The 23,595-nt window shown below is 41.0% G+C and overlaps 1 protein-coding gene across 2 annotated transcripts in view; it reads right to left on the bottom strand.

Annotated features, from left to right (window-relative positions):
• The window catches only part of Poc1b (POC1 centriolar protein B), a 96,205-nt gene that overhangs the window by 24,334 nt on the left and 48,276 nt on the right, over window positions 1-23,595 (bottom strand). Inside the window, exons 7-10 of one of the 2 annotated variants that reach the window (XM_027394138.2) lie at window positions 19,961-20,094; window positions 17,075-17,143; window positions 16,042-16,194; window positions 5,710-5,790 (exon numbers count right to left, since the gene is read on the bottom strand). In XM_027394138.2, the coding sequence (XP_027249939.1) occupies window positions 5,710-5,790; window positions 16,042-16,194; window positions 17,075-17,143; window positions 19,961-20,094 (437 nt within the window). The remainder of the gene's footprint in view (window positions 1-5,709; window positions 5,791-16,041; window positions 16,195-17,074; window positions 17,144-19,960; window positions 20,095-23,595) is intronic. The other variant, XM_027394139.2, reaches the window with a different exon arrangement.

The following is a 23,595-nucleotide window of genomic DNA, read 5'->3' as shown; positions in this document are numbered from 1 at the left end:
ACGCAGGTCCTTTAATGAAAGAAAGTTACATGGAGGGAGGCAGCAGCTAAGAGTCCAGCCTGGGTCCCACAGTCACCTGTGTATGTCCTTCCAAACCCTCAGGGAAGGAGCAGGACACAGACAATGCAGGGCCACTGAGATGGTGCTAAAAACACACAAACCTGCTTGCTTACCATAAGCCACTAGAACATCTACTTTTAGAAATCATATATGCTAAACTTAGGAATCCAATGCAGCCTTATAACCTGTTGCAAAGTTTACAAACCTTAAAAAGAACCTGACCTACTTCAAATTGAGGAGGTGCTTGTGGGTAAACCCAGGAAAGTTAGTCCTGGGAGAGGAGAGGAGAAGGAGGTTAGTGCACCATGACTTACAGGGTGCACCTGCATTTTTAAAAAAGATTAATTTATTTGTCTTTACCAGTATGGATATTTAGTCTGCATGTATGTCTGTAAAGAAGAAGTGCTGGATGCCCTGAACCTGGAGTTAAGATAGTTGTTTGCTGCCATGTGAGTGCTAGGAATTGAACCTGGGTCCTCTGGAAGAGCCAGTGCTCTTAAGCCATGTCTCCAGGCTGCACGTGCAATTTAAGCTGTCAAAGTTATACATTTTAGTTTAGAGACATTTAAATTTGCAGACACTGTGTTCTTTTAAATAAGTCCTTCCAAATCTTTGCTTACATAAGCAGTTAGGAACTGGAATAACTCTGAACTAGTTACACAATGTTGTCTGGTAACCAGGATGTACTGTTGCCACAACATCTATGGAAATATTCTGTGTGCAAGTCTACTCTCCCTGTGTCCACATATGTGTCAACACAGCACTGTTTTCTAGGTAGTATGTACCATCTGGTTCATGCAAGTGGGCAACTTTTCTCTTGCCTTGGATAGACTGATGTCACAATCTTTGCAAAGAAGAAATATGACTCTAAATGACATTTAGCTGCTGTGTACTTCCCTAAGTCACAGATACGGCAGAGAAATCTCCTTTCTCTGATTCTAGAATTCAAGACAAGAAAACCACAATTATTTTTTCTATTCATGGCTCTTTGTCAAAATGAGGCTGAGCCAGAAGATATGCCCAGCTGCCCTGAGATTATTCAGGGCTACACCTTACTGTCCCCTGGGAGAGGAGATAGGGAATCCCACAGCTGACATTCAATCTGTCAGGAAATCCTCTTGGCTCAACCTTCAAAATGTCTTCAGAGCCCTGCCATCTGTCACCACATCCCTGGAGCCTGCCTGTGTCAAGCCACCACTACCCAAGGCGGTTTCCTCAGTTTTCTAGTTACTGTCCTTGTTCCCATTGCTGCTGCAGCACTTCCCTCCTCAGAGGGCACCTGCCATGTGACGGGTCTCTCTCTCTTATCTTTTTTTCTCTGTGCGTTTCTCTGTGCAGCAGCGTTAGTTGTCCTGGAACTCATTTTGAACACCAGGCTGGCCTTGAACTCAAGAGATCTGACTGCCTCTGTCTCCCCAGTGCTTGGGATTAAAGGAGTGTGCCACCACCACACCCATCGTAACTGGTGTCTTGACCACACTCCTGCATCCTCTTGCTATTGTTCAATACCTTCAAAGCTTTTCCTCACTTTTGTGGTTTTTTGATCCACTTCCTAAAAACTTAGTCTGACTTGCTGTTTCCCTGATTAGGATGAAGGATGGAGCTTTTCTGGACAGGTTCTAATTGATTGTTTTCTTCTCATTTCTTTAACACTGAGAATGGAGAGCAATGCAAAGTAGCTCCTTGATAAATATTTACGAGGGACATGGATGTATATGAGTAGGCATCCTTCTAGGATTCTGTCACATCTGCCATCTGTTGGGTAAGGCCACGTAAAGGACCCAAATTAGCCAGGTGTGAAGGGAAAAGGCCGAGCAAGGTAAGATGACCACAAGTTTAAGATCACCAAGAACTACAAAGTCACACCTCAGGAAGGGAGGCAAGGAAGTGTGTGTGTGTGTGTGTGTGTGTGTGTGTGTGTGTGTGTGTGTGTGTGTGTGTGTGTGTGTGTGAATGCATGGTGTGCATGTCAGAGAGGAGAGAGAGAGACATCTAGAAGTAGACTGCTGTGCATTTTATTATCATGGCGCACATTTTCAAAAATTTTAAAGGAATATACTAAACTTTGCTTTGCTTACCTGAAATATTCCAGTAAATTAAAAAAAAAAAATCCTACCCATCTTTGCTCAGGCTAAGGGCTGATTACTCCTGGAAAAGTCCTCTATTGTCGTCTCCAGATGTCTATGAATCTCTTCTGGGACACTGCCCTTACCAACATGTCCTTGAAAAGTCCCTATACTTGACATCAAGAACCCTGAGGCTGACATTTGTTCCCTCCACTTTAGCTTGTTTTCATCTTAGGAAGGCTGGGGCCGCTGAGCTGCCTCAAGGTAGCACCTCGCAGTGCCTCTCTAGGCTAGGCAGCTTGTCTTTGTTTTGGTGAATGGCTTACAACACTGCAGGGTGGCTTTTTGCTTTTCCAACAATGTAACTAACTTCTCAGTTTATTATAAATAATTAATTTGACCTGAATTGCTGTTCCCAACTCTAAAGAAAGGCATACACATTACATTTACACTATGCATCATGGCTGGGATAAAGATAAAGGACAAAGACAGTGTCTCAGCTCTTTGAGAAGAATTCAGTGTTTTGGCAATCAGAAGAACAGCTCTAAGAGTGCTAACCGAATTTTGTTGAATTAAGACTAATTCACCTGACGTTTCTCCCCCCCACCCCCACCCCGTGTGTGTGCCTGTAGGTGGAAGCATTTGGGTAAATGTGGAAACCAGAGGTCAAATTCAGGTGCCATTCTCGGGAGCCATCCACTGTATCTTTTCATTTGTTTGTTTGTTTTTTGTTTTTTGAGACAGGGTTTCTCTGTGTAGTTTTGGAGCCTATCCTGGCACTCACTCTGGAGACCAGGCTGGCCTCGAACTCACAGAGATCCGCCTGCCTCTGCCTCTCGAGTGCTGGGATTGAAGGCGTGAGCCACCAACGCCTGGCTCCACTATGTCTTTTGAGAAGACAAACTGGACTGGAAATTCCCAACTAGGAGAGATCATGTGGTCAGGGAGCCCCGAGGACCCGCACATTTGGCCTCTCCTCTGCGTTGGATTACTGGCTCTCACCTCCATGCCCAGTTTATACAAGGATTTGGGGAATGCAGCCCCGCCTGCTTACATGGCCTACACTTTACAGACGGTGCTATCTCTTTAGTCCCAACAAATGTGTTCAATATTATTCCTATTTGACAACAGCGGTGAAGATGATCTAGGACACCTGTGTAGCTACGTCATAGATGGCAAATGCTAAATGCCTATGTACAATCTTTTATTTAATTTTTTTTTTTTATTTTTGAGACAGGGTTTCTCTGTGTAATTCTGGCTGTTCTAGAGCGCACTCTGTAGACCAGGCTAGCCCCAAACTCACAGAGCTGCACCTGCCTAAGCGTCCTGAGGGCTGGGATTAAAGGCATGCACCACCACCACCCAGACTTTTTTTTCCTTAGTACAATCTTGTCTGTGCTAGGGACTGAATCCAGAAGTTTACATGTGCTAGCCAAACCTCAATGGCTGAGCCATATTCGAGCCATCCTTAACTCAGTTTGATGGCAGAACCTTGGTCTAGGTTTATGAAAATACTAAGAGTCAAACCAGGATCCTAAAGAAATGATTCTTTAAAGAGCCAGAAAACTATATAGTAAGCCACTTGTTATAATTGAAATAAAGATTAAGGCATTTGAGAAGATCAACATTTTAAAACCACGTCTATATGATAGCCAGCACCAATCTTTTGCTGGTCTTTTGTGTGTGTGTGTGTGGTGGGGGGGGTCAGGGAAGGATACAACCAAGCTTTAAAAATACAGATTGGTTAACATCTTATTTTGATCCCTAAACATATCAAAATTTCTACCAGGCATTAGAGACAGAAGTATAAACCACAAAGATACCAACAGTTACACTGTATGCCTTCTCTACAGGAAGACACTGGAGAATAGCTAAGTCTCACTTTAGTGTGCCTTCCATGTGCTAGGTGAGTTCCTATGACACACATCCACAGCCCTTCATCTTCTGACACAGTCTTTTTATATAACTCATGGTGGTCTAAGACTCAAAACCCTCCTCCTCTGACTCCCAATCCTAAGATTAGAGATGTGTGCCACAGGGCTTGGCATCACTACTTTTCAAATCAATCACCTGGAATGTTTCTTGTAAAGTGAAGTCACTGATGTTAGTCCAGCTTTGTTGTAAAAGGGCAGTTTCACATAATTCAGGCTAATGCTCCCTTCTTGTGAATAATAATGTAGTATTCAATCTTGTTTGTGTTGTCCATCTTGCCATGTTTGTTACTCAGCACTCCTTTTCAAAGTCTCACAGATACCATGTAAACTAGTTGATTTTGGTATATCTGGGTTACTACCAAGGGATAGACACCCTTTTGCCCTAGCTGGTAATAGGCCCATCTTTCACAACAAACTTGAGAATGCTTAGAGTCCTCAAGGCATGAGTCTTTGCAAAGTTTAAAGGGTGCTGGCAGGGAACCTGTGTCTCAATAAGTAGAATAAAAATTTTTAACGATCTGAGATAGTTTCTAGGACAGGAACACTAAATTTTATTCTGCTGGATATGTCACAAGGAGGAAGCCCATGCTACAACCTACCTACCTACCTATCTTCCTACCTACCTACCTACCTACCACAAAACACTCAACTCACTGGTATGTATAAGGTCAATGGCATATGTTGTAACAAAATTCACTGAAGACTTAACTATAGGGAAAACATAGTGGCAAGTTTTAGACAGCTCATTAATGCTTAATTTGACAAGTCATTCATTCACGTAGAAGTGCTGATGTGTTATATACCCAAGCACTTTAAGTGCACAGACCAGCTTCAACAGCTTTCCCTCTGGTAATGAGCTCCTGGTTGTCACCATGTGGTTCTTGTTACCACAACTCATGAGAAGATGTCTTCTGCTGGGCATCTTCCTAAGTGGAGTGCTTCCTGGTCCAGGTGGAACTCCTCTGCAGTTGATACTATTATGGGCATCTACTCTAGTCAATCAATCAGGTTGTGTTTCTTTAAAATTTCACCTACAATATGGAACTACATGGCCAGCTCAGCAGCAGTGTTGTCTGCTCTTCCCATTCTCATAGCAAGGCTTGCGCAATCAGCAGGGTGACCGGTGATTTGTGTAGAAGAGTGAGCAGACTCAGAAGGTAAAAGGCTCAAGCTAATTCTGAAGCCTGAAGACACCCACTATGTAGAATATCAGATAATTTTTATAAGCAAAACTGCAAGTATTAGGGATACTTTATTTCTGGGTAATCCAACAAGAGACTAACAAAACAAAGGGGAGGAACTGCCGTCCTTAGAGCTTCTAAAAGCAAATCTGGAAGGCAAGCATCTCTGGAAGATGACAGAGTAGGCTGTCTGCAATGTGACAGCAGTGTAATACCCCAGGGGCAGGATCGGGGAGCAGGAGGAGCAGGGAAGCAGGGACTCAGACTGAATTTAAGAGAAAAGCTGTTCTGGAAATGGTTGCTGCTCCCTCTCGTGGCTGTCTAGAAACTTATGACTTGTGCAAAGCCTTCTAATGCTGAAATGTTAGGTTCCCCAACCCACGTTTTATCCCCACCTCACATACTTTTTAAGGAAATAGATGGTAATAAACAATTTAACACGGCTAAAGTTAAAGAAAAAGTACTTACTGAGGTAGAATCAAAAGAAAAGACATCTACAACAGTGGGAGAAGAGCTCTTCAAATCCATTACCTCAAGTTTTGGATTTATCTGTGTGCACACATAAAATAAAAATAAATTAATGTGCTTATCTTCTATCACAAAAAATCCAAAGATGACATTCTTAATATATTCTAGAAATAATATATTCATTGACAAGCACACAAATATTGGCAAAATATGAATTCACTAAACCTACTAGTGGGCATGATATTGACTATGTTGAACATAAGCCAGAAATAGTTATTTTCACATTATAAAAGCAATGTAATTCACCTACCGAGGAATATTAAAGTAGAAAGACCCACCTCAAGAGATGCAGAAAAAAATCCTAGCCAGTTCATTAAATAAAAAAGGAAAAAGAAATAAAATGTTAAGATGTAAGAAGCATAGGAAGGAATAAACTTCCATTCAAAAATGGGTAATTACCTATTGAGAAATAAACAGAATCTACTTTTGTGTCCTCAGCCCTGCTAGGAGGACTGAAGACCACTGCTAGCACACGACCCAAATGGATTAAAATACAGACAGATCAAAAGATAGCATGTGTAATACTATAAAACCAAAGAAAATTCACCAGGAATTCAGGGGAAAGCCTAAAACTTCTGTTGATATTAAAGAAGTCTCAAGTAAACAGAGAGCTGTACGGTAGATAGTTCAGAAGCAAGGTGCACTACAGATGGGAAATAAACACAGTAGGACACTTTGGCTACACTAGTTAACAGACAAGGATGACCGGCAGTTCTAAACACTGGCTACGTACATGGATCCATGGTAGGAAGGGTAGGCAGGAAATAAATAGAACCCAAACATGATGTTCAAACTGTAGAATATTCCAGAATAAACAAGTAAGATCTTTATTGTAACCAGAGGCAGAGAATGACACCCGAAAAAGTGTAAAAGCAAATTACAAAGGGTAGAAGCATCGGTGATCACACCTGATGTGGGAGATCATAATGAATATCATCAAATTAACACTTAGAAATGGAACAGAGGAGATATTATGATATCTAATATAAAAGGAGCAAATATCTAAAAAAATCTATACAAAAAGCTTATACATGGAAATGTAGAAAACAGAAAGACCATGGAAAACAATCTAAACAATCTACAGCAGTGAACACCTAAGGGCTAATGAGTATATGAAGAGGCTCTCAGCAGCATTATGCATGAGAAAAGTGAAAATTAAAACCACACCACTGGAAAAACTAGAGTGCTCGATATGGCAGCAGTGACCAGCGCTTTGTGACAGCACAAACCATGCACCACACTGTGGGGAATGACTGCAATGCCAAGTCACTGAAATACTCACAGCAGTGAAATGCAAGCAGAACAGAGCTCTGTCCAACATACAAATGTGTCAGTTCTGCATTAGCATCTTACTAAAATGTGAAGGAAGGTCTATAGTACACTGAAATGCTTAACATATCTGAAAGCACAGGTGACACTCAGCGTTGTGGTCTTCATGTTTGTGCTGATTTTTGCCTCTGACATCTGTCATCAGTATTAAGGGTGAGAGTGAATGTAACAGGTATAAATAACACTTAAAAACTTAATAGCTTTGCTATAATCATGGTTGTTCTAGAGCACTGTCAGATTCATTCTAATAACCAGAATGGTTGTTACAAAAAGAAATTACAACTATGGGAAAGAAATCTTAATGGAAAAAAAAAAAAAGGATCTCATTGAGGTACTTCTGCTTCATGTGCCCTGGGCCATGTTTGTTTTCTTGGTACTCATTAGTACATGTATTTTTTCCCAGATCTCTTTCCCCGAGTTGCTGTTATAGAGTACTCTGCTGTGGGCAGAAGCATTTATACAAATTAAAGCAGATCTGGAATCTGGCGTGGCTAAATGCAACTATAAAATAGGAACATTCATAGCTGCAAAAACCATCATAAGTAGAGGACTTTTTAATTTTTGTTTTGTTTTTGGTGTTAGAAAATTTAATTACAAATAAAAAATCTGGTGGTGGGGGGAACAAATGTGTTAGTTCACATTATACACACATCTCAAGGTTTTCATGTGAACCGAGAAGGCTGCTTACAGAAAAATACTCAGTACAATTCACTGTACCCGAAGGTTCCTGCCATTCAAGGCGGAACAATATTTAATTATAGACTTGGAAATATGTATGCAGTAAAATTATAGAGAAAAGGAAATGGTTTTCTGGATTGATGGCTACCTCTGAGAGAAGTTGTTTCTAAATTCAAAGGCCCCAAAATATCCCACATAAAATCCAGTCACTCTCAATACAAAGAAGTGAACCAAGGACAGTAACGGCTGGCAGAACTTAGAGCAAACCTACCAGCATTCAGAACACTTAAGGCCCAGAAGAAAACCTGATTTCCATCTCAGTGACAGAGGACATTTATGAAAGACATACAGCTTAATAGAACTTCTCCACACAAAATAAAAACAAAAGGAACTTTAGAAAACAAGCCTGAGGGGCTGGAGACATGGCTCAGTGGTTAAGAGCACTGGCTGATCTTCCAGTGGACCCAGGTTCAATTCTCAGCTCCCATGTGACAACTCACAACTTTTAAACTCCAAGATCTGATACCCTCACACAGACATACATGCAGGCAAAACACCAATGCACATAAAAAAAAAAAAAAAAAGTCAGAGAGACAGGGTGAGATAAAGAGCCTCCCAGTACCATGGCAGAACATAGGAAAGGTACAAATGAGTACGAGCACAAGGTAGGAGAAAAGATAGAGACTGACAAAGGCCAAATTAAAGAGTGAAGAAATCTGGGAAAACCTTGAGGCTGGAGTCTAAGTGCTTTAGAGAGACCCACCTGGGAGAGACAGACACTACTCTATCTGTAGGCTGAGCCCTGGCAAGAATAGCTGGGTGTTAGTGGTATACACCTTTGATCAAATCCCAGCACTTGGGATGCAGACAAAGGTAGATCTCAGTGAGTTCAAGGCCAGCCTGGTCTACAGAGTGAGTTCCAGAACAGCTAGGGCTACATAGAGAAACCCTGTCTCGAAAAACAAACAAAACAACAAAAAAGAGCAGAATGACTTTTAAAGTAAGCAGGCTTGATGGGCACAGCTGCAGTTACAATTACTACATTTTATTTACATATGTGTGTACCAGCGTATGCACACTTACACATGTGTGCACACCGTGGCACATGTGTAAGAGGCTTAAGGACAATTTGTGAGATTTAGTTCTTTGCTTCCATCATATGGATCCCAGTGACTGGACTCAGGGTGGCAGTCTGGGCTGTAGGCCCTACCTGCTGAGCCAGTTTGCTGGCCTGGTTTTGTTCCGGGGACTAATCTCACCATGGCTGTGCACCACAAGCTGGCCCCAAACTCCTGTTTCTCCCAGGTGTTGTGATTATAGACATGTGTGCACCATGCTCAGTCCTCTCGCTGTAGTTTTAGGGATGTTAGATACATCTTCTAATTATCCAGCCCACTTTGTTAGAGTGGAGGTGCAACTGGAAACCACAGTACAGCAGGGTTACATTTGAATGCAAGAAAGATGGAGGAAGACTGGCTCAGTTGACCAACACCTCTTCTTCCTTCCAGCTCTTCCTCAGCAGAAAACAAACTCCTCACACCTGGCTGACTTCATTCCTTTTAATTTTAGGCAAACTAGCCAGAGACATTTTACTCTTTTCTCTACTGCCACCTAGCGTAGAGATAAAAATGGTCAACAAGTTAGTTTCCTCCTCTGAAATAGAAAATGCCTAGAAAATTTAAGTCACAAGGAAAGAGGAGGCACCTCCCATTAAAAAAAAAAAAAAAAAAAAAAAAAAATGTAACTACTAGTACTTTACTACGTGGTAGCAAAAATTTCTGCCATATAAAATTAAGTTGCCTTGAAATGGGTGGGATTGAGAGGCTGGCTTCTCATTGGCTGAACAGGGGGAACAACTGACATCTATAAATGAGAAGGTTGTGTAGAGTCTTGAAGCTCCCTCCACACCTATTCTGAGGGTCTACGTCACCCAGGAGTCCAAGAGCATCAGCACCTGTGCTAACGCAGTCTGTAACGTTTCCCTAGACTGCACATTGCTGCAGGGCAAAGAATGGGTCCTAAAGCTAGGACCTCCAGCACAGAGATGCTCAGTGTCTGCTGACAGGGCCAGATTTGAACTTCTATTAAACCAAAGCACTGCAACAGATGGGTAAAGATGCATAATGAGCCATGGTGCCAGGGTTGCAAAGCCAGCACTGCCAGCTGCTAGCCTCAACGCTGACTCTCTTCAGCTCTCATGTAGACAAAAACGTTACTGACTTCCAGTATTTTATTTGTTGCAATATGAGATAATTTATGTAAAGACATGGAAAAGCACTATATAGGCATTAGGTATTCTTTTTCTTTTTTAATTTTATGTGCATGTATATCTGGATAAGGGTGCCAGATCCCCTGGAACAAGAGTTACAGTTATGAACTGTCATGTGGGTGATGGGAATCGAACCCAGGTCCTCTGGAAGAGTGGTTAGTGCTTTTAACCTCTCAGCTAAGTCTCCAGCCCCCAGGCTTTAGGTATTCTTCTTATTATTATTGTTATCATTTAAGCTCCTCAGGATATTTACTGAGGTCAAAACAGTATAAGCATGTACTTCAGCTAGAATTAAAATACAGAATTGGTAGATAGGCAACCTTATTTTCATCCTCAATGGTAATATTCCTAACCTTATTAGGGTAAAAATCTGACCTAACCTTATTAAGCAGACTAAGGTAAAAACCTTATCTAAGATTTGAAGATCACAACAGAATTTAACAATGAATCATGATTGGGCTATCAAAAAATATTATGTTAAATAAAAGGAAATGTCCTGTCCTGCCAAGTAACGTGTTGAATTTCATATGCAATTTATAGATAATGGTGATATTCAAGTGGCCATTGTGAAATTGAAAGCAATCAAGATCATTATTTGATTACTAATTTTGACATAAGTCTTATGCCTTTCTAATGTTCCGCCAGCCAAGTCTAGAATAACTTACCTGATCCCCTAGTTTCACATGGGTATGTCCCTTAGAAAGCTTTCTGGATTTTCCATTAAATACGAAAAAGGGGAGAAGACTACAAAGGACAGTTATGCAAATGTAATATTTCCATCACCCTTTGAGAGCAAAGTTGTTTTGTTTGTTTTCCTGGGGCAGATGTCTCTCATGGTAGTTGACCAGGTTGCCATGAATTACTAATGTGAATGGGCTAGGTAAAGAACCCGTGTAAAACCTATTTTCCCAACACTGTTCTCATGTTAATTTTAATTAGAGTGGGGTCACTGCAGCACCACGTATGTCAGTGGGCCAGAGGAGGGGGGCAAAAAAGGGGTGCCCACACAGCACATGAGGGTTGTCCACACAGCAAGGCTTCTATGCTCCATGCCTTCTTTCACATGGCTTCCTCTGGTGTCTTCTCAGAGCAATTTGGTTGTCACTCTTCTGCCCATGTAAGGATTAGTAATTTACACATGGGAGACTCTGCAGGGTCCCCTACCTTCATACAAATGGAGCCGCTAAAGCTGGCATGCAAAGCCCTTTGCAAAGGCCACACTTCATGCAGAAGGTTAAGAAAATGTATTAAAATATAAATTATAGGGGGTTGGTACTGCTCCAGACTCAAAAAAACAAAACAAAACAAAACAAACAAACAAAACACTCATGCATACTGCAAGAAGAAATTACTTCAATCCTTTTTTTTTTTTAACCAATCCCTGTTCTCCAAGGAAGCATGCTTTTTTTTAAATTTATTTTTTTATTACAAGCAAACTTCTTTTATATGTCAATCCAGTTCCCTCTCCCTCCCCTCCTCCCCTATTCCTCCTCCCCACCCCCCCACACCCCCACACCCCATCCCAACTCCTTTCTGCTCCCTAGGGAGGGTGAGGCATTCCATGGGGGATCTTCAAAGTCTGTCATATCATTTGGAGCAGGGCCTAGATCCTCCCCGTGCGTCTAGGCTGAAAGAGTATCCCTCTATGTGGAGAGGGCTCCCAAAGTCCATTCGTATACTAGGGATAAATACTGACCAGAGGCCCCATAGATTGCCCAGACCTCCAAACTGACATCCTCGATCAGGGGGTCTGGAACAGTCCTATGCTGGTTTCCCAGCTATCAGTCTGGAGTCCATGAGCAAACCTTTGTTCAGGTCAGCTGTCCCTGTGGGTTTCTCCAGTCTGGTCCTGACCCCTTTGCTCATCACTCCTCCCTCTCTGCAACTGGATTCCAGAGTTCAGCTCAGTGTTTAGCTGTGGGTGTCTGCATCTGTTTCCATCAGCTACTGGATAAAGGCTCTAGGATGGCATATAAGGTAGTCATCAATCTCATTATCGGAGAAGGGCATCCAGTTATGCCAGTGCCGTTTGTTGAAGATGCTTTCTTTTTTTCCATTGTATAATTTTAGCTTCTTTGTCAAAAATCAGATGTTCGTAGGTGTGTGGGTTAATATCAGGGTTTTCAATTTGATTCCATTGGTCTACCTATCTATTTTTGTGCCAATACCAAGCTGTTTTCAGGACTATAGCTGTATAGTAGAGCTACTTCAATACTTTTTGTTAAAAAATAATTTTATATTTTCTTTAAGTTCTGAACACTCAGAATGTTTTCAGCTGTAAAGCATTTCAGAAGTAATGTTAAGTGCACCTTCCTAAAGCTTTGAAAGAAACTTTAACTCAGAGAATTAATTATTTTAAAACATAGTTTATCATTATTGAGCAAAGCAATTTTCTCTTGATCTATGCTACATTTATGTGAAAGTTTTAGTTTTAAATTAAACAGGGATCTATATCTATTAATTTGCAAACTTTAAAAATAACTTGATAGTTGGGTGTGGTGGTATACATCTTTAATCCCAGCACTCAGGAGGCAGAGGTAGGTGGATCTCTGTGAGTTTGAAGACAGTCTGGTCTACAGAGTGAGTTCTAGGACAGCCAGGACTGTCTCAAAACCTGTTTTTGAAACCCTGTCTCAAAAAAACAAAAACCAACAAAACAAAAGAAAAACACACCCCAAACCCTGCCACCCAGTTATTGTTATAACACTAAAAATATACTTTCTAAAAAATACTATATTTTGCCTTATTGTGGACTTATTTTTAAAAACAAGATGATTAGCTGTTTATTCAAAGAATCCATTTACTTCTCTGGCACAGCATTGGAAAGTGTTTTACAAAAGTCAGTCATACTAGACAGTTAACTCAAACAGCTATGACACCTCCAGGTGATTTACACTGGGTACCCACAGCCAACTTCCTCTGGGCCACATAAAATGTTGACACATTCTCTGCATGATGTGCTGTGCAACTGGCCTCTAGTTCCACAATGAAAAGACAGCTTTTAATAGGCATATAAGTGCACATGTGGAAAGCCACCAAGTGTCTTTGCACAGTCTGGGTCATCCTGACCAACTCACACAAGGAGCCTGGCTGGTTTCAGGGCTCTCAATTAAAGAGTCAGAATAAACTGCTCAGTCAACCTGTTGACATTTTAAAGTGTAGCAGCTCTCTTACATAGACCAGGGCTGAGAGCAAACCACAGAGTAAACAGCTTGTTTTTGTCTGGGACTGGAGAGCATGATGCCAGGGAACTACCACTCAGCTGGGAACATGTAGCTCTACTACACGTCACTTGGGTGGGATTTCTTTATCCTGATGAAGCTGGGCCAAGCCATAGAAATGCTAAAGTAAAGGCCAAGGGCCAACAAACTAGCTTTAGTAACACAAGAAAAGGGTACTCAAGGAAAAATGTATGTATTTCCATATTTATTTTATGTTCTATGTGATCACAGAAGGCCAACCAACACACCTAACAACTGTAACGACTGAGGCAAAAGAGATGGCTCAGTGGGTAGGAGCACTGGCTGCTCTTCCAGAGGACCTAGGTTTGATTCTGAACACCTACATAGCAGCTCTCAACCATGTGTAACTCCAGTTCTAGGGAATCTGACACCCTCTTCTGGCTTCTAAGGGCACTGCATGTATATGGCACGCACGCACGCGCACACGCAGGCAAAACCCCCATACACATGAAATATGAATAAATAATTCTTTTGAAAAATTATATTCTTTTGTTCAAAGAATGAAAGGAAAAATGAGGGCTAGGAATGTAGCTCTGCGGTGGATCATTTGTATCATGTGAGTGGCCTTGAATTGGATCCCCAGCATCAAACACACAGATACCATACACACAAGATTGCATGCACATGTGCCAAGTGCACACACACGTGAGCCCATAATGATGACAAAGTATGAACATGCAATAAAGCCCAGTGATTAATACTCAGAATATTGTTCAAAAGGATGCAAATTACAGAGAAGAATTGAAAAATTAACACTGCCAATAAAAAATAACAGCAGAAATCCCCAAATACAGCTGGATTAGATAAAATTTAAGATGGAGTCTCCTAGGTGTTATGGTGAGAGTGTGGAAGTCCCAGCACTTGGGGATAAGGAGTTTCAGGCCAGTCTAAACTAGTGTTGAGACCCCTATTCCAAAACAAGCAAAGAAGGAAGGACACCCAGGGCATCGGTGTGCATGCTTCAAGTGAGAGTAGTAGAAAGGTCTGAGCGCAACCAAGGGGAATGAAACCAGATCTAAAGATGTGAATGAGGGCCGGGCGTTGGTGGCGCACACCTTTAATCCCAGCACTCGGGAGGCAGAGGCAGGCAGATCTCTGTGAGTTCGAGGCCAGCCTGGTCTCCAGAGTGAGTGCCAAAGCTACACAGAGAAACCCTATCTCAAAAAACAAAAAAACAACGACAAAAAAAAAAAAAAGATGTGACTGAGGTGCCTGGGGAGTGACTTGGGTGACTGCATCCTGCATTCAGATAAAGTCTCAGTGCTCAGTCAAGTGTGCTGGTGGTAGAAGCCTGTGATCAGCACCTGGGAAGGCACAGTGGCAGACAGATTAGGAATGCAAAGTTATCCTCCACTATGAAGTGAGTTCAAGGCCACTCTAAGCGACACCAGACCTTATCTCAAAAGCAAGACAACAAAAAAAATATAAAAAAGCAAAATAAATACTTGAAAATCAAAGCTTTGTAATGACAAAAAAAGCAAACTCAAATGAACAGAGAAATAGTGATTTCTGATATTAGCTCTTGCCGCAGAAACAGAAAGAACCGCAAAAGATCCTCTAATAAGCCTAATGCGAGCTAAGATTTCAACAAAAATGGATTTTTCTTTGAAGTGAGAAAACTTACACTGATGGGCTGAAATAGGGGAATACGTTGCCTTCCATTTAACAAATAATTATTGTGGCTCATGCCTGTAATCCTGATGCTTGGGAAACTGAGGCAGAAGGATTCTTGTTGAGTTCAAGGCCAGTATAGTATTTAAGTGAGAATCCAACAAACCACTCCTGGAAAGATCAATTATTACAAAAAATTTATTCATTTAGGAGGTGTATTTGTGTGTGTTTAAGTCAGAGGACAACTTGTGGCAATCAGTTCTCTCTCTCTTTCTTTCTTTCTTTCTTTCTTTCTTTCTTTCTTTTTTTTTTTTTTTTTTTTCCGAGACAGGGTTTCTCTGTGGCTTTGGAGGCTGTCCTGGAACTAGCTCTTGTCTCGAACTCACAGAGATCCGCCTGCCTCTGCCTCCCGAGGGCTGGGATTTAAGGCGTGTGCCACCAACACCCGGCTCAGTTCTCTCTTTCTAACATATGGTATCTGGGGAATGAACTCAGATCATGTTAGGCTTAGTGTGGCAAGTACCTTTACCCATGAGCCTTCTTGCAGGTCTGTAAAGGTAAACAAAAACATGTACATAGTATGTATGTAGGGGCCTCTCTGTGTGTGTGTGTGTGTGTGTGTGTGTGTGTGTGTGTCTGTGTGTGTGTGTGTGTGTCTGTGTGTCTGTGTGTCTGTGTGTCTGTGTGTGTATACAAGCCAGCAGTAAAATGGTGTCAATCGTTAATATGGCCTCAATTATATTTGTTAGTTTGTTTGGCTATAAAAAGTTCCTGGAAACCTGTTTCATTAGTTGTTATAAAAAATACTTGTCTTTCAGCTCATCAAACCACCTCTCCCAAAGTGACTGTTAAGGAAGCAAGTCAGACTCTGCAGCCTTATATTTAATTTCCCATTTCTACTACTGCCAACATAATTTTTAGCTTTATTTCTGAGCCATCCAGAAGTGAATCCAAGAGCTATTCACATTACTACACACCACTGTACAGCTCTGGTTTTATTTTAGTAGTGAAAACAGACTTTTTCTGAGCTCTGCCGTTTTGGGGTTTTCTATAAATCAGTACAATTTTAAGCACCAGGTTCAAGTCCAATACCAGCCCTACAAAGATGGTAAAATGTAGGGCAAATGCACATGGCATACTCACCTCAATAATCTCCTTTTTCTCTTGGTGGGGATGCGGTGATCGTGGGTAGATGTCAAGAAGGTGTGGTGAGGACTCAAAATGCAATCTTTTGAGGTTTCTTTTATTAGGATCTTTACACTGCAATTGATTAAAGTGAGTCCTCCATAACAAGACCTACAGAGAGTCAACGGTGTTGGTAGTTATTGGCCAGCATATGAAATCAAAAGGTCAAACATCCAAAGCTGCTCTAAACAGTCAGAATAATGTCTATGTGTAGAGATACACATGTCTGTCACTGCTCTTCAACATTTTAGGCATGGCAAGGAGATTTAGCATTCTGAATTGCCTTCATGCTCGACTTAAAACTTCTACTTTGAGCTGGGTGTGTGTGTGTGTGAGGGGGGAATGCACTTGGGAGGCAGAGGCAGGAGGATCATTGAGGGTTTGAGGACAGCCTAGCCTTTATTGTGAGTTCCAGGCCAGTGGACAGTGACATACAGTGAGACCCTGTCTCAAAAATACTACCCAGATCCAAACCTAAACCAAACCAAACCAAACCAAATTCTTACTTAGGTAACATTTTATAAACTGAAAACATTTCTCTCTGCTCCTCACCAAAAGCCCCACACCATGCTTTTGACTTGACCATTCATTTTGTTCAATAACCCGGCTATGAATGACTTTTGGTCACCTCATGTAAATGTAGATTTGCCTCATCATGATTTCAACTTATAATCCACAGGCTGCTCAATATTTGAAGAAATAACAAGTACAGACAAAATCTTAGGCAGTAACTTAGGTTCATGGACACTGAAACTGGGCATTCAGTGTCAACTGAATGTATTATTAAGTATAAAATACAGCAAGAGAAAATACTTGTGGAATTCTTAAAATTATTCAGCTATGTGACAACAAACCTGATGCTAAGTTAACATAAAAACCCACTGGTCATCATCTCAATATGCACAGGCTTGCTAGTGATGAGCATCCTAAAGACATCAAAGATCTCTTTATGTAAATCGGATCCTTCTATCCAAATCAATGATGTACAAACCTGAGCATCTGCACCTCCTGATGCGAACAGTTCTCCGTCCTTTGAAAATGTAACAGCAAAGACAGGACCCTAAGAGACAAAGGAAAAATGTAACAGTAAACACAGGACCCTAAGAGACAAAGGAAAATGTAACAGTAAACACAGGACCATAAGAGATAAAGGAAAATATAACAGTAAAGAGAGGACCCTAAAAGATAAAGGGAAGTAAAGAGAAGAGGATTGAGAGCTGTTTTCTCCTGGCCAACAGGACTGAGTGCCACTTCTCTGTTCTATATTGTCACACAGTGCCTAGTGTCTGATGGACACATCCAGCAGTTAACAATGAATGGTGGCCAAGTACAGATAAAGAACCACCCAAGCATGTCAGGACACATGTAAGTGATAATACGCAAAAGAAGGAATGGCTTGCACATGCATAAACTGGTAAGAATTTCTGTTAAGCTTTGTTCTGACTTTCTGGTTTGTATTTAACCAATTACTAATAAAAACACAGGCCATTTCTTGACCATAATAGGCTCCACTGGGTGCCCTCTTATGAAGCAGGCTACAGGGAGCCACTTCCAGTTTAAGAGCAGGACATGGGAGGAGAGCTGTGAGGAGTAAAAGTCAGCAGTACAACCACAAATTTGAACAGCACAGAACAGGTGGAGGCCAGTGGGGTGGTTACTGAAATTATCTACGGAGAGATAATAAGCACTTAAAATTGAACAGTTCCTGTGAAGTTGTACATCTGTAGTTTGCATGAGGTCAGTCCATCAAGATTGGAGGAATTATTTCTCACCTCAAAATATTAACACTTGTTTATTTTTTAACACACACTTAAACTAATATGCAAAGTTTTGGAGAAAACATTTTGCTTTATTCACATATGCCCTGAGTTATGTATCAAATGTGAAGTGCCCCCCCCCCATAGGTTTCTATGCTTGAACACTTCATGTCCAGCTGGTGGTGCTGTCTGGAAATATGGCGTCTTCAGGAGGTGAAAGCGCATCCATCACTATGGGCATGCCTTGTAGTTGTATCACCTGGTCCTACTTCATGCTCTCTCTCTCTCTCTCTGCTTCCAGACCAGCAATGCAATGTGATAGGCTGACCTCATGCCCCTGCTGCCAGGGTAGACTGTACCCCTTCTGGAAGTGGAATGGAACAAGCCCTCTCTCTCTCCAGCTGCTTGTCAGGGGTTCTTAGTGCAGCAATAGGAAAGTAACTACGGCACCCTAGGTTGTACCTCTACCTCTAGATGAAAATGTTATCTGGGTGCAAAGAGTTTTTCTCCTAAATGCTGTTCTATCTTTTTCCTAATTATGTAGTGTTACTTAGTCATTGTTATAGGTTGTATTTATTTTCCCTAAATGCATGCATCTCCATGGGACTGAGCTGGTTCTGCTTTGTATTAACCCTGTTGTAGAACAAAAGAACAGAGCAGGAAGTCAGGCCAGACACATCAGACAGGAAGAAGCTTTCTCTTCTAGACCACAAAGCCCATTCTATTTTGAGATACTGAAGAGCTAATATTCACCTAAAAGAACATACCCGGTGCATAAGGCAGAAAACAAAAAAATTTGTTCTAAAAAGTTTACACGTTTGAATATTTATCCATAAGACTTACAGATTCCCAGCACTCAGAAGGCAGAGGCAGGAGGATCTCTGTGAATTCAAAGAGCTAGTTCCAGGACAGCCTCCAAAGCCACAGAGAAACCCTGCCTCGAAAAACAAAAAACAAAACAAAAAAAGACTTACAGACTTAAAGACTATCAACATTTTGTAAACCAATGGAGAAATAAGACAAAAGAATAAGGACTACCAGAGCCTAAACATCAGCTTTCTCTCCAGTAAGTTTGTTAAAAGCAGACTATTGCTTATCTGGAAGGCAAGTGGGTGTTCTAGAAACAATATTCACAATGAGCCAGGTGTGATGGCCTAGTTACAGGTGACACTGGATGAAGACAAGTCTTTGCAGAAGAATTATCTGAGAAGAACAGCAGGGACAGGCTCCCAGTCCAGGGCAGGGAGCAGAAGGTGTTAGGTTCTGATAGTCAATTTCTCCTAAACGCACCAATTAGATTAGAAAAGGAGGGACAGAGAGAGAAGTGAGAAGCTCAGTGTCAGAGCTAGTGGACTAGCATCTTCTATATAATATCTAGTGTGTGTGTGTGTGTGTGTGTGTGTGTGTGTGTGTGTGTGTGTGTGTGTGTATTACTCCATTTAAGCAGTACAGCCTGTGATACACACTGACAGAGAAGTAGTATTTACTAACGAATGGATAAAGCCACTCATTTTGAAAAGTTGCAATAAATATTATTACTGTTTGGTGGGTTTTTGAAGACAACAAATATTTTTAAGAGTTGCTTCTATAGATTAAAAAGTTAGAAGTATGCCAGGCAGTGGTGGCATACATCTTTAATCCCAGCACTTGGGAGGCAGAGGCAGGTAGATCTTTGTGAGTTCAAGCCCAGCTTGGTCTACAGAGCAAGTTCCCGGACAGCCAGGGCTACACAGAGAAACACTGTCTCAAAAACAAAACAAAACAAAACAAAACAACAACAAAACGAAACGCAAACCCAAACCACACCAAAAAACTCCAAAACTTGAAAGTAAAAAAATCAAATTCTAGGGGCTAGAGAGATGGCTCAGCGGTCAAGAGCACTGACTGCTCTTCCAGAGGTCAATTCCCAGCAACCACATGTTGGCTCACAACCATCCGTTATGAGATCTGGTACCCTCTTCTGGTGTGCAGATATACATGGAAGCAGAATGTTGTATACATAATAAATAAATAAAATCTTTAAAAAAGGAGTAGCAGCAAACGTACATTACTACCAATAATAATAATAATAATAATTATAATAATTATAATAATAATAAAAATCATCTTAGTGTTGATACCGTATGTCCTTGGAGTGTGTATATGAGTCTTCCTTCTAGGAGATCCAGAATCCTAAGTGTTCCATCAGAAGAGGCTGTGACCATGCTGTTACCCAAAGGATGGAATGATAAACAGTTCACACCGCAGCTGTTAACTAATTTGTAGAAAATAAACACAAAAATTCAGGAAACAGTAGTTTCTCTATGATGTCTTTAACATCATAACTGTAATTTGATATAATTAGCTTCTTTATGACCCTGTTAATTTTTTTCAGAGAGTGATTCTTAATTTCAGAGCATTTCTGTTGCTTTGTTAGCAGCATTACTGTGAAAACAATCAGCCAGAGGCAGCATCTCAGTCACAGAAAAATCATAGCTCATCGAATAGAGTTAAGTATCCTGGTATCATGTGACCTGAAGCTTCCAGTTAATGAGACAGAGTCACTTCAGAAAGGAGAGTGCATCACATGTGCACACAGCTGTATTACCAAAATAACTAATAGCTGACTATTGTCAGCTCATAGAAGCTCTCTAATTCAGCCTCAAATTAAATGTAAAGAGCAATTGGGGTTTGGGATTAAGAAATGGCGAGTGTGAAGTTGTGAGGGACAGCCCAGAGCTTAAGTATGAGAATTCATGTCTGGACACATCCTTCCACTAGGAGGCAGTATAATACGATAATCAAAAAAGCACGTTTTCTATACACTATGTTGTCCCAAAGTCTTAAGTTTATTTCCATCCATTTTCTTACCCTTAGAACAAAAGAAGTAATGATGCCTACTAGGAATAGTGTCAGGCTTTGCTTTTGCCTGCTGCTTAAAAATTATGGAATAAACATGTGGCAGGTATTATTTCCATGCACAACAATGATGTGCATTTAGTACACGGCTAATAGCAACCAAGACCATCCCCTCTCTTTCTGCTTTAGTACACCGACACAGAAGGAAGCTGTTTCCTCCAAGTCAGTTATTCCCATTCCTTCGGGATTACATCACCTGCTGACTCTCACACAGTGCAGACAACCAGAGCTTGAAAACTACCATAGTAACTTCATTTTTTACAGTCAGTTTTAAAGTCCCTTTTAAAAGATGGATGGGATGGGGGACATGACACCAGACCCCTTTATCTATTCCTTTTCCCAATGTGGCACCCTGAGTATATCTCACTCTGCTTTTCAGTATTCTTCACCTCTTTAATTGGCATCCTGGAGATACATGGCCAAGCCGAGCTTTTAGGAGTTTCCAGGGCCAACACTTCTGCCCTAAAAGCTCTGGTTATACAGCTCTGTCAAGTTGAACCACGACAAAGACACCTTTTTGGCATCAGCCACTCAAGCAAGGGCAGCCTGGAGTCGCTTTTATTCCAGGAACTTTTCTTATCTCTCACTTGGTTTTCTGCTTGGATTTGGTGAGGTGGAGAAGGGAATGGTTGGCTTCTTCATGCTCTGAGTACTGACCTTTAAGCTCTCCCAATCCATGCACCTTAGTCCCGCCCTCCTTTTCTCCTCCCTGTCAGTTTGGAGGCTCTTTTGAGCTGTCTGGGTTCCTTCTGAACTAGTTTGAATCTCTGCAGTCCCTTGTCTTCTGAGCCACTATGGAGTCTTTAAACCATTTGGGGATCCACTATGATAGGGATGGCTAAGTTCTATAATTCTGTGTTAGTAACAAGTAGGGAGTGGATATAAAATATATCAAGAAATAGCAATGTTTGGGATATCTTTTTGTAGTTTGTATAAGCATGGAATATGAAGTTTGTGCTATCCTGCACCCCTCAGGGAGTATTCTCACTTGTTCTTTGTAGCTTTTGGTGGCTCATCTAAGATTGCACCGTGAATCATATAAACTTTTTTGTGTGCCATATCATTTTTACTCTATTAGAGTCTATAATAATTGGCTTAATGAAAACTGGATGGCTATAGCAACCGTCCAGTTAGAAACTGATTGAAGAGAAGAAACAAATGCTCCCTGTGGCCCGCTCTGGGTGACTAGCGTCCTGATGGGGTGTCAGGCCACATGCTGTACTGAGGTCTCGAAGGGAACCACAAAGTAAATTCTGTGTTTGGAAGGATCCCAACAGTTCAACTAAGAGGTGCTCATTTGAACTACTCCTTGGTGTCCGGGATTTCTGAGACATGTCAGAGGGGCTAGCCATCCCACTATAAGAAGGAATCACTATTAAACATTACATCTTACTGTCCCCAAACTCTTGCTTAGTATCTGTACTTGCTTCGGCTTCCAAGATGAGCCTCTAGTCAAAAGACTAAGAAAACAGGGACAAAAAAGAAATAAATAGGGGCTGGAGAGATGGCTCAGAGCTTAAGAGCACTGACTACTCTTCCAGAGGTCCTGAGTTCAATTCCCAGCAACCAAATGGTGGCTCACAACCATTTGTTATGAGATCTGGTGCCCTCTTCTGGTGTGCAGATATACATGGAAGCAGAATGTTGTATACATAATAAATAAATAAAAAAAAATAAAAAAGGCCACACACCAAAATTGCCATTCTTGGCATGTCTAATTTGAATGTATAAAAGAGAATGTTTCGGGGTAATTTTTAGGCTACATAAATCTACAGTAGTTGTTGCCTTGTCCTGTCTCCCACCTTACCCACCCACTCCCATTCCTCTACTTTGACGCTACCATTTTGTTTTGTTATTTTGAAAGGAAAAAAAAGTAGCTTTTCAAGATCTTAGGTTTTGCTAAAAAAAAAAAAAAAAAAAACCTGACATGTAAGCATTTAAGAGTTAAAAGTAGATGTTGGAATAGAAGGAAGAGGGTGAAAGGTCATTTTAAAACCAAACTGTTGATGCCTGCTTAGATAAGGCTTGAAGGGTGAATTTTAATTCAGTTTCGTAAGCAGGTAAACTTTAATTTGTCATTCTGTCATAAACCCAATTTGAATCCATCTCTCATTTGTAGTATATTTGAGCTATTAACAAATATGTTATTATAAAATGCCAGTGTATAGAGAAGGAGATTAAGATTGCTTTCTCCTGAATTTTTTTTTTTTGTTTTTTTGTTTTGTTTTGTTTTGTTTTTCAAGACAGGGTTTCTCTGTGTAGCTTTGGAGCCTATTCTGGCACTCGCTCTGGAGACCAGGCTGGCCTCGAACTCACAGAGATCCACCTGCCTCTGCCTCCCGAGTGCTGGTATTAAAGGCGTGTGCCACCAACGCCCGGCCTCTCCTGAAATTTTTGCTGAAAGTTTATTTAGAATTAAATTTGTAATGAATACATGGAATTCTATATCCAGGAAATACAAACACATTCATATAGATGAAAAACCTATTTAAAGGCATGTAATTTATTTTATTAAGAAATAATTTTTGAGCTGGGTGTTGGTGGCACATGCCTTTAGTCCCAGCACTCTGGAGGCAGAGGCAGGCAGATATCTGTGAGTTTGAGGCCCACCTGGTCTACAAGAGCTAGTTCCAGGACAGCCTCCAAAGCCACAGAGAAACCCTGTCTCGGGGGAAAAAAAACAAAAAAACAAAAACAAAAAACCCAAACCCAAAACAAACAAAACAACAACAAAAAAGTAGCCTGTTTTTGCTAAATTATACCATTCTTTCAGTGGACACAAATTTAAATGTATTTCTGAGAATAGAATTAGGACAGGTTGATGGTCATAATGCTGACAATTGTAATACTGAATGCT

The sequence above is a fragment of the Cricetulus griseus genome (assembly GCF_003668045.3).
Source record: "Cricetulus griseus strain 17A/GY chromosome 1 unlocalized genomic scaffold, alternate assembly CriGri-PICRH-1.0 chr1_0, whole genome shotgun sequence".
Classification (NCBI taxonomy): Eukaryota; Metazoa; Chordata; class Mammalia; order Rodentia; family Cricetidae; genus Cricetulus; species Cricetulus griseus.
This window is presented reverse-complemented; position numbering and strand designations above follow the sequence as displayed.